This window comes from Papaver somniferum, chromosome 3, assembly GCF_003573695.1.
Source record: "Papaver somniferum cultivar HN1 chromosome 3, ASM357369v1, whole genome shotgun sequence".
NCBI classification, from domain to species: Eukaryota; Viridiplantae; Streptophyta; class Magnoliopsida; order Ranunculales; family Papaveraceae; genus Papaver; species Papaver somniferum.
The window spans coordinates 104393174-104408938 of NC_039360.1; the positions used below are offsets into that span (position 1 = coordinate 104393174).

General features: G+C 35.0%; 2 protein-coding genes and 1 non-coding gene across 3 annotated transcripts; all 3 read right to left on the reverse strand.

Moving 5' to 3' along the window:
- Positions 1–3070: 3070 nt before the first annotated feature.
- Positions 3071–4063, reverse strand: LOC113361530 (RING-H2 finger protein ATL8-like). Its single transcript, XM_026604752.1, has one exon. It carries the CDS (start codon positions 3754–3756, stop codon positions 3169–3171), a length of 588 nt encoding a protein of 195 aa, XP_026460537.1. The 5' UTR covers positions 3757–4063; the 3' UTR covers positions 3071–3168.
- Positions 4064–12723: 8660 nt separating this feature from the next.
- On the reverse strand, positions 12724–12796 carry TRNAF-GAA. Its single transcript has one exon. It is a non-coding gene; the product is annotated as a tRNA-Phe (tRNA).
- A 596-nt stretch (positions 12797–13392) lies between these two features.
- Positions 13393–15656, reverse strand: LOC113357012 (peptidyl-prolyl cis-trans isomerase FKBP18, chloroplastic-like). Its single transcript, XM_026600268.1, has 6 exons — positions 15371–15656; positions 14713–14783; positions 14534–14620; positions 14285–14434; positions 14044–14103; positions 13393–13732 (listed from the first exon to the last, which is right to left on the reverse strand). Exons 1-6 carry the CDS (start codon positions 15621–15623, stop codon positions 13670–13672), a joined length of 684 nt encoding a protein of 227 aa, XP_026456053.1. The 5' UTR covers positions 15624–15656; the 3' UTR covers positions 13393–13669.
- Positions 15657–15765: the final 109 nt, after the last annotated feature.

Genomic DNA, 15765 nt, shown 5'->3' on the forward strand with positions numbered 1-15765 from the left:
TGGAAAGAGTCTATCAATGATGAAAAACATTCACTTTTGTCTAATGGTACTTGGATATATTGTGATTTACCTCCTGGCGTAAAGCCTATAGGATGTAAACGGGTATTCAAGATAAAAATGAATGCAGGCGGTTCCATTGATAATTTCAAAGCCAGACTAGTTGCTAAGGGTTATAAACAACAACATGGAATTGACTATTTTGATACATATGCTCATGTTGCTCGCATCTCATCTATTTGTTGTTTAATTGCACTTGCCTCTACACAGAAGTTAATTATACATCAAATGGATGTCAAAACCGCCTTTCTAAATGGTGATTTAGAAGAAGAGATATATATGGAACAACCTGAAGGTTTCATATTGCCAGGCCAAGAAAAGAAGGTTTGCAAGTTGGTAAAATCTCTTTATGGATTGAAGCAAGCTCCCATGCAATGGCATGAGAAGTTTGACAAAGTAGCTTTGTCACATGGTTTTGTTGTAAATGATGCTGATAAATGTATCTATAGTAAGCATGATAGCTCTGGATGTGTGATTCTCTGTTTGTACGTTGATGATATGCTTATTTTTGGATCTGACATATCTCGTGTGGAAGAAACAAAGAAGTTTCTTAACTCTAACTTTGATATGAAGAACTTAGGGGAGGCTGATGTGATCTTGGGAATCAAAATCCTAAGAAAGGGAGATGAGTTGGTTTTAACCCAATCTCATTACATTGAGAAATTTCTCAAGAAGTATGGTCATTTTGATGACAAACCATCCCCTACTCCTTTAGAACCTACTATAAAGTTAATGAAGAACACTGGGCGTACTCATGCACCACTTGAGTATTCTAGTATTATTGGAAGTCTTATGTATGCTATGCATTGCACAAGACCGGACATAGCTCATGTCGTGGGATTGCTATGTCGTTTCTCAAGTAACCCAGGAGTTAAACACTGGAAAGCAGTTTCAAGAGTTTTGGCTTACTTGAAAGGAACCATTGACTATGGTTTGCATTATAACGGCTATCCCACTGTATTAGAAGGATACAGTGATGCTACCTGGAACAATGTAGAATCCAAATCCAAGTCGACTGGTGGATGAATATTTACATTAGGAGGTGCTGCTGTGTCTTGGAGTTCCAATAAGAAGACCTGTATTTCTGACTCAACAATGTTGTCAGAATTGATAGCGTTAATCGATGCATGTAAGGAGGCGGAATGGCTTAGAAACTTACTTGTTGAAATCCCATTTTGGAAGAAGCCATGTCCAGCGGTCTTGATTGTGATAATCAAGCAACTATTTATAATGTCTCTAACAAGACTTATAATGGAAAGTCAAGACATGCAAGTCTTAGACATCAAATGGTAAGACAATTACTCAAAAGAGGAGTAGTTGCAGTAAACTATATTAAAACAAGTAAGAACTTGGCAGACCCATTTACAAAAAGTCTACCAAAGGCAGTGGTTTCAATAAAGTGTAATGAAATGGGACTAAGGTCTGTGAATGAAGTTTGATCGCCCATAGCAGAAACCCAACCTATGTTTTGGAAAGGATAAACAAGGTTCAATGTGGTACCAACAAGTTATGGAGGTGATTATGGAGCACTAATACAAAACTTCCCATTTCTAATTAGTGTTGGTTTTCTGAAAGAAAACAGGATGGATGAAAATCCTTAATAAGTCTAACTTTTATCACAATGTGTCTCGCAGAAATACCTTCGAGACTTACCTATATGAGTATGGAAATCAGGTCGTTTCCTAAGAGAAGAAGACCGTTCTCTAAAGAAGACTCATGAATCCAGGATTTAAGCACATGTCCGTTAATGTGCGAGCTACAGAACACATTATTCTCAGAAATCAATATGTGTTGAAATTCCGGTTTTTTCATTAGGGGTACTTGGTTCAAGACTAGTTTCACCACTGAACCTCGATAACGATAAGGCTTTGAATTTCTTACACTAAGTGAAGGTTCAAATCCAAAAGATACCTATCGTTTATGTATTGGTTTCAACGATGATGCTTATTTCCCAAACTAAGCGTGAACTACGTTGGCTTGATCCCACTCGGGTACGTACACAGTCACTTTAGTGATGAAGCCACTCTGATTTAAATTATTTTTTTTACTTTGTGTGTGTTTGTGTTTTTCTCATTTTTTGAAAATAGGGGGAGAATGTTGGATATTTTCAAGGTTTGCCACTACGCAGAGTTATACGGTGATCGACCTGACCGGTCAGGTTGTGGGGGTCTAGGGGGCAACGCCCCCTAGCAGAGTCCGAGACAGCGTCTCGCGGAAATTTTTTCTGGTTTTACTTTGTAAAACCTAGAAGTTTCCATTCAAAATTGAACATACGCGTCTCTTCTCATAAGCCACAATTAATGGCTTTTGGAAGCGTCTGTTGGTGATGAAACGACACTACCAACAGGCATGAATATCACTATAAGTAGCGAAGATGTTCTCCCATTCCAACACATCAAAAACAATCTGGTTTCTTCTTCTCTAAAAAGCATCATCAGAACCTTATACAGTGTGTTTCTTGGTCGGATCAAGGAAGTACAATCCTTGAATTCGATTACGGTGTTAGAGCTTCATTGAATCCTGAAGGCATAATTCGAAAGACCGTTTGTACTCGCCAAATTTATTGGAAAAGGTCGAATTATTGTCTAAAAGAATCGAAAGAGCCTTGAAGTCGGGATACACCATTTTCTTCATCCTCTTGTTTAACCCAAAATTTCCAACATTTCTAACTTTTTACAAAAACAAACATCATGAAACATGGCATTTCTAGGTAACTCCAAACTAATCTTTCCAGTGATTTTAATCGTACTAGAAAGTCTGAAAAACCCTCATCTCCTCTGCACTCTTCTTACCATCTGATGATTACGCACCACGCGTAAGTTAGCAGTCCTTTGTTTTTTTTGGTACAGTGATATCACTGAAATCTTATCAGAACTTCAGCCATCAGTTCTTCTAGTTTTTGAACCCATGGATATTTCTAAGCCGACATTATGTTGGTTATTTGAACAATTGGATTAATCTCCTGCCCACTAATATTCAAACACAATTTTTTTTGTTAATTGTTCATAAATAGTTAGATTAATTTCAATTTCTTTCTGTGAATCAAATAATTACAAGAAGAAGAAAGAAAGAACTGAAGACAGAAAGTAAAAGAAAGAAACCCTTCAGATTTTAGGGCAAAAATCGATTAATATGATCTTCTCTAGCCTTCAGTTCAGCTTCAGTGAGTTGTAGTAGCACTTGAGGAGGAGGTGGGGGTGGAGGAGGATGATGATTAACAGAAGAAGATGAAGAGGAAGAAGTATTTGGAAATCCACCGCAATTTTTACATCTAAGAATAACAAGAATCTGACGACAAGAAGGACAAGAAGAGTGAGAACCAAGCCAAGTATCAATACAAGTAACATGAAATCCATGATTACATTGAGGCAACACTCTAATCTCATCACCAATTTCGAATTCACTTAAACAAATAGCACAATCTTCCATTGACAATGTCTTATCATAAGTGATTTTAGGTAATGATTTAAGAATCTTCCTTTTCAATCCTTTATTCGCTTGTGATTGTAATGAAGCTGCTGAAGGATTATTATCACTATCTCCATTCGTACGCCGAAGCCAAGCACAACGAGCTACTGCAACTAAGCCAATAACACAGATTAAGGCACATAGTAACGCTGCCAGTATAACAATGAAATCCGAATCTAATATAATTGGTGATGGTGGTTCTGCTACTGCTGATGTTGATGGAGAAGTCATTACAGATTACAGTGAGATAGATCAGTGAAGGTAGAGAGCAGAAGAAGAGGGTTTTGTTTTGGGAGTGAAATTTGTGGAGTTCGGTGGTGGGGAAGTGTGAGGAGTGGTTTATAAAGTTTTTTAATTCTTTGTTTTCTTTCTCAAGAGAAGCAAAAGAAAAAATGGGAAATGAAAATGAAAATGGTGTAGGAAAAGAACGTGAATTTAATACGATGGTTTTTCGTGTGAAGGACAAACGTTAATGACTAAAATACCCTTTACGAAATTTGTGAAGTTCCCTTCGGTTCTGTCTGGTAAATGGTTGTTTCAGCCCACTGTAATTGAGATATCGTCTGACGCCAGTTGTATTTTGATTGTGCAACGTATATGTTGTTTATTACTCACACTCACTTCAAGTTCAAAGAGTAGGGAGCACCGAGCATGCAAGGCATTGGGTTGTTTTGAGGCATCAGTACAAGTTTGGGTGACCGGTGTAACTGTGCAAGAACATGAATATTTCTGGGTGGTGGTTGTCATTTACGTAGCTTAAACTTATGTCCACAAGTCAGATATATGTAGCCACGTGAGTAGGTGTCTTTAAGTGGATACAACTACTTCATGATATCTCCAAGAGAGAAACAAAAATGTATGACGTGACTGAAATAAACCAATTCTTGGTTTTTAAGTTTAGAGTTATGGTTCATCAACCAAAAATAATTAAAAATTAAAGAGTTAAACAAATAAATTGGATAAACACCCAAACATCTCAGCCACTGAACTTGTCCCGGCTTCTTTGTTTTTTGAGTTTTAAATGGACTGAAAGTGTAAATGAATTAGGAATCTTGAAGAAATGGGTAGAACTTAAAGCACTAAAGAGAGTGCAGCAGAGGAATAAATAAATAATCTTATTATAGGGATGACATGGTTTATTAGAGGGGCGGCATTCTAATAGGACAAAAAGGATCATTACATGATCATTCAAGGTGTCTCTTATCAAAAAAATTTGGAAATAACAAATTAATCCTCATTATTAATAACCTAGTTTAGTGATGATAATCAAATTTAGTGTTAATGATTAATTTCACTTATATTAACTCAAAATCAAAAAAAAAATCAGATTTTTAGAGTTAAAAAGAAAAAAGTTTAGAGGAGAAGAAAAAGAAAAACTTTTGTGATATTTGTGAAACCCTAGATTTTGATTCACTCAACTAAAATAAGTGACTCCAGTGATCCGGTATACTTCTAAATTAGTTCCCATTAGCTTTTTTTCGCTCAAAATTATCTAAAGTACGTAACAAAATCAAAACTTTTAAATTTTCAGAAGAACTTACGGTTGCAATTTTGCTCGTGACCAACCGTAACTCTTAGTTACGGTTCGTAAATTATCGAATACCAACCGTAACTGGTTAAATTTGGGGAAGATCCAATTGTAAAACCAGTTACGGTTGGTAATTAAATTTAGACAACAGCCGTAACTAAATTACGGTTGGTAACTAATGAATCGAGACCAACCGTAACTACCCTACGGTTGGTGTGTTAACTTAACTTTTGAACCGTAAATCATTATTTGATAAATTCTTAAGACACAGGATTATTTACAGTTGGTATGGTTGTTTGAGTAACAAACCGTAACTCAATTACGGTTGATAAATATGATGCAAATACAAACCGAAACTGAACATATTTCTCAAAACTAAGAACTTACGGTTGGTATTTGAGTTAAAACCAACTGTAACATCAACCCAATCTACAGTTACGGTTCGTATTTGAGTTATTACCAACCGTAACTCACATGCAACCAGAAATTTCAATTTCAATTTTCATACAAAACCCTAATTTTTGATACAAAATTAACTTAAATCCAACACGATAAACTAAACCCTAACCGGGTTTTTCCAAACATTTTTCGAATCGTCGATTAATCGAAGACGATGAAATTTTTAGTTTTAATGGAGGTTACGGTTGATGGAGGAGAAGAGAAGATGAAGAAAATGATGAAAAAAAACTGATTTGATTTTTTCTGATTCATTAGGTTTAAAAAAATTGATTTGATTTTGGTTGATTTAAGGTGAAAAAGATAATCTAGTCAATTTACATCCCCTTTAGGACATCCCCTAACCAACTAAAGGGACATTACTATCACAATGCCGCCCCTCTAATAAATCATGCCGCTCCTATAATAAGCTTGCAAATAAAGTTTGGTTAAAGTTTCTATCGAATTTTCTCCAAATATTTTCTCCACGTAAAATGTTACATTGGGCAAATAGGGCGTAGGCATATTGACAATGATGTTTATCAAAAAGAACCCCATTTTGTGGGGTACTAATTTATTAGGGAGAGCATCAAAATTCGTGTAAGAAAAAATGAAAATTTCTAAACGTATTTTCGAACAAGCTTGGTCTTATATGGATTTGGTGTCCTTCCATTATCAACCACACATAAAGATAATTTGTGTCGTAAATATACTTTCGAAAAAAAATTCTCTTATATAGATTTTGACACCCTTCATTAACAACCACACAAGATAAAAGTCAAAGACTAACAAATATTTACTCAGTACTGCAAACATATCTTATTATGTCAATTTTTTTGGGTAAAGAAATTCTTCTCAGTTCACAAATAATCAGTAAGTAATTTTTTTTAGCAGTTGATTCAGATCAATTAATTATAGTGGACAAAGCAGTGTAATAATGTAATTTTGTGGAAAAAATGATTGTAATTCATCTGAAATTTGCAGATGATACATATTGGTTTTATCTTTTGATGCAAAAGAAAAAAAAAAAAGAAAAAAAGAATTTGAATTTAATTTTGCAAATCCTTGAAGCTATTATAGGTTAAGAATCAAGATCCTTAAAACTACAATAGTGAGCATTGTAGCTGATGCCAAAGACAAAGAATTAGCTATAATACTAGGATGTCAGGTGGAATATCGGCCTCCCAAATATCTTGGGATGCCAGTTGGGTGCAGATGCAACACTACCCAAATACGGAATGAGATCATTGAGGAAGTCCAAAAAAAGTTAAATCTATAGACAAGGAAAATAAGTTTCAAAAGCTGGTTGAGTGGTTCTCATCAAATGCAACATTGTCAGCTCTCCCATTGTATTACGTACATGTCCTTATACCTAAAAAATCAAAGAGAATGAATTTACATTGTTTATTGAGAGATTTTATGTAGGTATCTTCAACGGATAAGAAGAAACAAATTAGATGGCTTGGAAAAAATCATGCATGCCTACAAAATGTGGTGGTTTGGTACTGATGGCTTAGTGGACATGGAGATATCATAATGAGAAACATTTCCAGTGAAGAAAAGTGATTTAATAAAAAAATGTATGTGTTAGAGCATTGCTCGGTCGAACTCGCATGTGTTTCTATCTCAAGCATGTTTGTCAATATTAGTGATCAAAACTATAAGTCTTGATTACTGGCCTATTAGAGCTAAGGTCTTGGATTAGGATAGAAAGTGTAGTTGAGCTCAAAACTCCATGGCAATCATCATACAAGACGAAGGACTACTCAAGGAACTGGTGGATTTTCATCGACTAAAAGGTATGTGGAGACTTGAACTTATATGTCACTCAAAACTCTATTTACTCTATCTCCTACTCTTGAGACAAAAGTCGTTTTGATATACAGACTTTCATTATATACATTTGCTATTTTGAGCCGAGTTATCTCGCCTATCTATTTCTCGAAATGTGTGTTGGTAAGCTTTCGCTTTAGCCGAATTCATCTTTACCAAGTGACGAAAGTCATGTTATGTTTCAATCACTTTGAAAATTGCTCTGACGAAAAATGGTATGTGAATAACGGCTATATAACGTTCTCTGAGAATGTTTCAATGATTGAAATGAGAGTTTAGATTACATAACCATTGGTAGGATATAAGCATTGTTGTGGAAACACATATATGCATAAGTCCTTATTCCTTGAACCAAAGTTTGCGAACTTTGTTGATCAAGAGAAATGGAAGTGGCGTGAGCCAAGTCCGCGAACTCAGTCCGCGAACTTGCGGAACTTCTCGGCCCGAGATTTTCTGCTGGAGTTTGTGTACTCCTTTCATGAGCTTAAGTCCGCGAACCTAGTCCGTGAACTTGAGCAGGTTATATCTAAAGTTGGTTGTTCTTGAACTAATGTATAAATAAACTAAGGAATGCTTTTGCAAATCGTAGTTATAAAGTTCATGAACCGATTCGAGTGAATCAAACAGATTTTGCTTCAATTATGTCTTATGTAGTTACATAAGATTTCCTTGCAATTGAAAAACTCTCTAACTAGTTCATTTGAGTCATTTGAACTAGTTATGGTGAAGAAGAATAAGGTTGATATGAGAGTAATCATATGGTTAACCTTTTGGTTGACTTGTTGAACCAACAAATGTTAATGTTTGGGTACGGTTAAATAAACCCAAAATTGGACATTTCATTTGTGTGTGACAAGCTAAGTTTTCGATCTAATGGTTTAGAAATATTAACTTGAATCTAATCAGGTTTTCATCTAACGACGAATATTGAATGCTTTGTTACTAAGCTAATATTGATTGCAAACCCTGATTTGAAAGTGTATATAAGGGAGAACTCTAACAACTGGGAAAACTAATCCCCACACATTCTGTGTGATACTAGTTGTGCTGAGCTAGAGTCGATTCTCCTTTAACCTTTGGTTTCTTCTTCTAAACTAGGTTAACGACTTAAAGACTTCATTGGGATTGTGAAGCCAGACCAATACTACTTTTATCGTAGTTGTGTGATATGATCTTGTTGTTTCTATCGTACGAGTACAATTGTAATAATTGGCTTGAGAATTCTATCTCCGAAAGGCAAGATAAAAAGTAATCACCAACAAACTTCGTCTCATCGTTTGTGATTCCACAATATATTTTTTCGCTGCGTCGATTAAGATTATTCTGAGGTGATTGATAAAACTAAGTTGTTCTTCGGGAATATAAGTCTGGTATTATTGACTGGTTCCTGTTCACCTTGATTTATCAAAAGACGGAACAAAACTCGTAGGTATATTCGTGGGAGAAGGATTTATCTATTATCATAGACTTTTCTGTGTGATACAGATTTGTTTATTAAAGTCTTCGACTTTGGGTCGTAGCAACTCTTAGTTGTGGGTGAGATCAGCTAAGGGAATCAAGTGCACAGTATCCTGCTGGGATCAGAGGCGTAGGAGCATAACTGTACCTTGGATCAGTGTGAGATTGATTTGGGTTCAACTACAGTCCAGACCGAAGTTAATTTGGAGTAGGCTAGTGTCTGTAGCGGCTTAATACAGCGTGTGTTCAATCTGGACTAGGTCCCGGGGTTTTTCTGCATTTGCGGTTTCCTCGTTAACAAAATTCTGGTGTCTGTATTATTTCTATTCCGCATTATATTTGTTTATATAATTGAAATAATTCAGGTTGTGCGTTGTTCGATCAATTAGAATATCCAACTTTTTGTTTGTTGATTTAAATTGATTGACACTTGGATATTGGTCTTTGGTACCATCCAAGTTATCTCTCTTTGAAAAAGACTCACATATTTCTATTTGCTTGAGTAAAAATCAAATCGAGAGATTGAGATATAAACTATTTGATATACTTTTATCTTGATTGAGTCTGACTGTCTAGTTGATTCTCTAGAAAGTATACTAGAGTTTGTCCATACAGATTTCTAAGCGAAATATTGGGTGTGGTTGTTAGACCCCCGCTTTTTCAGTATGTATCAGAACAAGATTTGTGGGTTAAAAATAACTCTGAACTAATGGAGAAAATCTTTTGGAAAGGTATTTAAAAATCCAATCATATAGCTGAAAAAAATTTCACAACAAAGATAGGTAATGGGACTTCAACTAAGTTCTGGTGGGATAAATGGAGGGGTGAAAAAAAGTTGAAAGACTTGTTTCTTAAGGTATATAAATTAGCTAGGAAAAACAAGCTTCAATAAATGATGTGATCTCTCATAACGCTTGGGATATACGATTCAAAGTACCACATACCCAAACACTCATAAAAAAGATGAAGGTGCAACTTGGATCACTTCCATTGATGTCTAATCCGGAAGATGCAATTATCACATATTCATATGGTTTTTTCCCCTTCAAATCCATATATAATTGTCTACTAATTATGGATACATACCTCTCGTTAAAGCATGATTTTCCATATTCATTGAGATGGATCAAACATGTGCCTCCTAATATTAATGGTGAAGATGACTTAAAATATAAACAAGATTAATGCTTAACAGTACGCCTTATAAAGCTTATAGACCTAGTAGAGTTTTGAGACAAGGATGTCCCTTTCCTCTTTATCTTTTTATTTTATGCATGTAAGCTTTTTCAAGATATCTGATCCATGCAGAAAACTCTAAACTTATACATGGAATAAAAATCACAAAAGAGGCCCCAAGTATCATTCATTTGCTCTTCGCAGATGACTGTCTCATTTTTGTCAAAGTTTGACACAAAGAAGCTTACTTTCTTATGAGTCTCATTAAATATTTTAGTTGTTATTCTGATCAAGTCATAAATTTTCAAAACTATGGCATTTTTTAAATAAAATATATTTATCCGGACTTGGTAGTTTTTCTTGTTAGATCTCTTGAAGTCAAGAAAATTGTCCTAAATGAAAAATATTTAGTTATTTTTATTTTCATTACTAGATATCACTCTGGTTATTTCAATCACCTAAATGATCAGTTTGATAAAAGGGTGGCTAAGTAGAAGGGTAAAAAAATAAATCAAGCAGGGAAATCCGTCTTGGTTAAAATATGCTAAAAACTTTACTTATTTATCACATGAATACCTTCGTAATCCCGGATAACATTGTTAATCAAATGGAGAGATCCCAAGGGAACTTTTGGTGTCAAACTAGACCTGGTGGTTTTTACCCTACCAATTGGAATAAAGGTCTCGTCTTTAAAAACACGAAACATGTGAATCTGTCACTCTTGAGTAAAAATGCATGAAAATTGGTTCATTCCCAGAATGATTTGTGTGCCATAATTTAAAAATGCAAATATTATAAACTTGGTCGAGTTTTTTTATTATAATAAGAAGCAAGACTCTTCTTGGGTCTAGAAAAATATTTGTTCACGTCTTGGTTTTATTTCGGAAAACTCTTTTGCGGAAGTTAGAAATGGTCAAGATATCTTAGCTTTTAGAGATAATTGGATACTTAACCTTGTTCAACCTTTGTATGTGTCTACTTTTAATCCAAAAAATTGCGTTTCTCAATTTATTGATCAAAACACTAAGAACTGGAACCCTGAATTGGTTAATTCTCCTTAGCACTAGAATTCCTTTTACATGTAAGGATAGGATTATTTATGGATCCACTAAGAGTTGTCAGTTCACTGTTAAATATGCGTATAAACTTATTTCAGGTCAGGTTTAATACATCCAAAATCCTAGTAATGTGAATCTTATTTATAAAGCACTATAGAAACTGAAACTACTTCCAAAAAGTCCAGTTGTTCATATGGAAATGTCATGAGGCAATTATTCCTGCTAAGATATATATATGTTCAGTTATGGTCATAACATATAGTAATATGTATAATTTGTTAGTTATGAGTTTGTTGAACATATCATTTTGCATTGTCTCTTTGCAAAAGAAGTGTGGTCTATCACACCTTAATTTCATTTGATTACTCAAGGTTCGACTATGAATGTTTTTATATCTGATTAGGTTTCTAATTGGTTGACTAATCCTTCTCTTAAGGATAAATCTATGGATGTGTTCACAATTACATGGTGTATTTGGAAAGACAAATGCTCTTTCATTTTAAAAACAAAGACTCTAAATCATCACGATACAACTAGAGTAGCTCTTAAACTAGCAAACGATACTGAACAGTACCTAAATAATAATGGTTCTCATTGGATGCATCAGTACCTATCATGAGGGATTAGATTATTGTGGTGGCCAATAACTTACTTGTGGATTGTGTTATTGTTTATTGATGCCTCTTTTGACCATAATTCTAACATTAACAAGTATTGGTTTTGATCATAAATAACAATCATGGACCTATCTCGGATGCAAGATCATTTCAGGGCTAGCAAGGAATGTAGAAGAAACATAGAGTTTGGCTATCCTTGAAATTGTTCTTTGGACAAAGGAGCGAGGAAATGACATTTTTTGCCTCATCAGCGATGCAAAACTATTTATAGATTGCTTGAACTCAAATAATAACCAACTATGTTGGTTTAGTAACTCTATCTTAAATGACTGCAAGACAGTCATGAATTTCTTTAAGCTTATTAGATTTGAATTCTCAAACAGAAATTTCGCTCATTTGGCTGATATTGTAGCTAAACGTTGTAGAACTTCTAGAAACAATCGCGATAGTTCGGTATTATTCCAGACTTCCTCGCTGAATATCTGTAATATTTTTCTAGTTCAATGAAGTATTTTCCCTAGCAAAAAAAATGTCATAGAGAAGAAGATTTGTGAACCATTTAAAGTTACATTGCAAAATATGTAAACAAATACAAAACTATTTCTTCGAAGGGTTCATTCAAAATAAGCGCACATCATCGATCGAACAAGAATTAAGATCTTGAAAATACATAATAGTGAAGAAAACTGGAAGGAAAATTTGGACAATATTATTCTTTGCCATGTATTGAGTGATTAACAACTAGATAATTACTTTGTTAACTTTTAGGAGGGATTGTTTTGGGGTATCGAATGACACGTAGTTACATGCAGTGTTGTTTTTTATATATATATTTTCCGACGTCTCTTTGTATAATGGAAAATATATGCTATGAGGATGACAACAAACAGGCAATTTTAGTGATTATCGACTTTTGAAAGTACGTGTTACTCTTTTTTGTTGTACTTTTTTTTTTAAATGATTTTCTTCCTTATAAGTTTTGTCAAAAAAAAGAAAGAAAAAAAGAATCGAGAAAATGATAACATCTCTTTGGGAAAAGAGTAAAAAGAAGGTTATACGCGAATCGAACACGGAGGTAGTAAAAAAGAGACTTTGCGGTGAGCGTGGATCGAACACGCGACCTTCAGATCTTCAGTCTGACGCTCTCCCAACTGAGCTATCCCCGCTTGTTGTTGATATGTACATAGCAACATCTACACTCAAATATTTAAGGTTTATCCTGGGATGTTTAAATTTGTTGTTAACTTCAAAATCTTCCTCGTGATGCAGCTATTAACTCAATCATAGCTGCTCATCCATAGGAACTTGTTATTTTTTATGTCCCAACGAGAATGAAGCACCATGGTTCGTGGATGACCCACTTGATGAAGCATCAATCCCACCCTGGATTTCAGTTAGTACAAAATGTTCATCTGATACCAAGTGTTGCTAAATTTTTTTTTTTTTTGCTGGATCAAGTAATTCAGCCAATTACCAACATTTCAACTTCGTAGATATGCATTATATAAGGGTTGATTTGTGGTGTTCTTCATGCTTCAGTATTGTTATTTCAAGCTTCATACAGCGTTGTTTCAAGTTCAATATTTCTACTGAGCTGAATGCGTATAAATTTACCAAAGAGGAGCAATTCTCAGCAAATATCATCCTTCAATTCGTGTTACACTTGCACAGCAAATCAGTGACTAGCTTTTCTCTTAGTTAGAAACGCCAAAAGCTTTTATTCTTTAGTTTTACGTCTTTCCTAATTTAGAAACTCCGATCCTTTCAGTGAATCAAAATTATTTCAACTGTGCATAAACTTAGAGTACAATTATGATGTTGTTGACTTGTTTCCATAGGAAAACGCCAGTTGAGATAACATCATCTGAAAATTATCAACAAGTATGATTTCATGAACGACAACTATATTTTTACTTACAAAAAGAATGAGCGCGGAAAGAGGACAATCTTCTTCTGCAAAAGCTTGCATTGTTGCAGTTTTAAGTAATAAAAACGGATTTATGGTACACGTATTTCACTCACAACTGGACAAGCTCAAGTTACTTTGCTTCGGGTGCTAGTACTTCTAAAAGCTCTATGTTAAGTTCAAAAGTAGCTCCTGGCTGCAAAAGGAAATTGGAATTAACATTCAAAGTTTGTTCATATTAATAAATCACACATCACGTAAATTACGTGCACGTTTGGAGTCTTTAGACACTAAAGGACACGGACATGCACGAATATCGTCCCCTTGGGTTGATCAAGTGATGACTAGAAACACTAATTCACAAATGGACTCTCTGGAATTTAAGCTTTTAGCATAACAGACTGTAAAGAAAGAACGTGAAAAAGTAGTGACGCTGAATACCATGAATTTAGGAAGAGAACTTTTTCCTTCTAATGAATTGACGATGAATACTAAAGTAGGACTTACCGGGATTTCATTCATTCCTCTTTTACCATACCCAGCTTCTGGAGGCACAATTACCCTCCTCTGTACACAGTGAGATCAAATGAACAGTCAAAAGGCTAGAAACATACAGTGCAATATAAGATTTGAAATGAGGATAACTTGCAATTCCAGATGTAAAACAGACACATATAGCTGAACAAACGTCACAAGCAATATGACATCTTGAAAGGTGATATATGTGTAGCTCAATGCTTTGTCATACCTTCCCCCCTACTTTCATCCCTTCAGTTACTGAGTACATAGCTGCTGGGGGTTTCGGTGCAGCCTGAGCAGAGAACAAACCATTTGCGCTATCTACGAAATCCCGCTTTCTTTCTTTTCCTGGAGTTGCTCCAACCCTGAATTCATACGGCTACTTGACAATGGATTATTGTGTCAGTTCTATTTACTCCATCAATGATGCATTATCATCCATTATGAAGACAAAAAGTATTCGGCCTGGAGAGATAACCTGTGCAATTGCGCGATTTCCAGCTAAGAGTTTAGATTCCCGACTCGATATTGCAGTAACACCACGGTACACACAATCAAAATGCACCTAAAAATAAACAAGTTAAAGCAAAAGGAAACTAGGATTGGATACAATGGCGAAGAAAGGGTAAAACTGCACTACTTCTGTTATAGATAAACCTGGACAATTGATCCTTTCTCTGCTGTTTGGCCTTTGCCCTCAATGAGATCGAAGTACTTTAAGCCATCAGCTGCGATTCACAAGGTGTGAATGAAATCGATTTCGAACTAAAAAATGAAAAGAAGAAACAACACAAAACCAATGCGAGGGGTCCCTCGAATTGATAACAGATCAACTCCGGTGATATTAGTATGAAGGAAGTGATATTAGTATGACAAGACCAGCACACTATTACAAGGTCATACATAGATAGTGGTTTTGTATAATTCCTCATCACATGTTGTACAACATATAAAATCCTTCATTCGATGATTTCAAAGCCAAGGAGATGTATATCACTTGGATCCTTATCATAATTGATGACCAAGAGATAGTACCACATGCTCAAATTACGCAGTTGTGCTATAGGCAATTTTTTGTTTCCTATTGCTCATGCAATTACAAAATTGTGTTCGAATAAATTGTTTGAGTAATGTGGATTCAGATAATTCAGTCATGTGCTTCAAGAATTTGGGATTCTCATAAAAACTTCTCACCCTGAATAATGCATAACCAACGGATAATTCCAATATCTAGAAACCCATACAAAACTTATAACAATGTCAACATTTTAGCAAAAATTACAAACAATTATATGAATGGAGAAGGAGAACTAACAGTTTGTAACATAATCTTCAGGAGGAATGGTTTTTCTGCTCCTTCTCTCTCTAGCTTGTGAAGATGGAGGAGGTAATGCAATTAGACCAAAAGGAATAACAGAAATCAAAATTGCGGCTCTCCTTGAAATGGGTATTGGAAAAACAACTTTATTTTGAGTTTGGGTCTGGATTTGATTCTGATTTCTAAGTTTTGATTTTGAGCAGTGGAAGACATCAACTGCCAATCTCTCCAAGCTCTGTATTGAAGTCATGGCCGTTAATTAAAACAGTGCAGATTACAAACGCCTTCCTCACATATGCTCTATCCGTTTTCATATATTGTAGATTACAGAATTACCCCTAAATTGTGTATTCCTCGGGATAATACCCATTTCAGTTTTTATAGCCACAGTT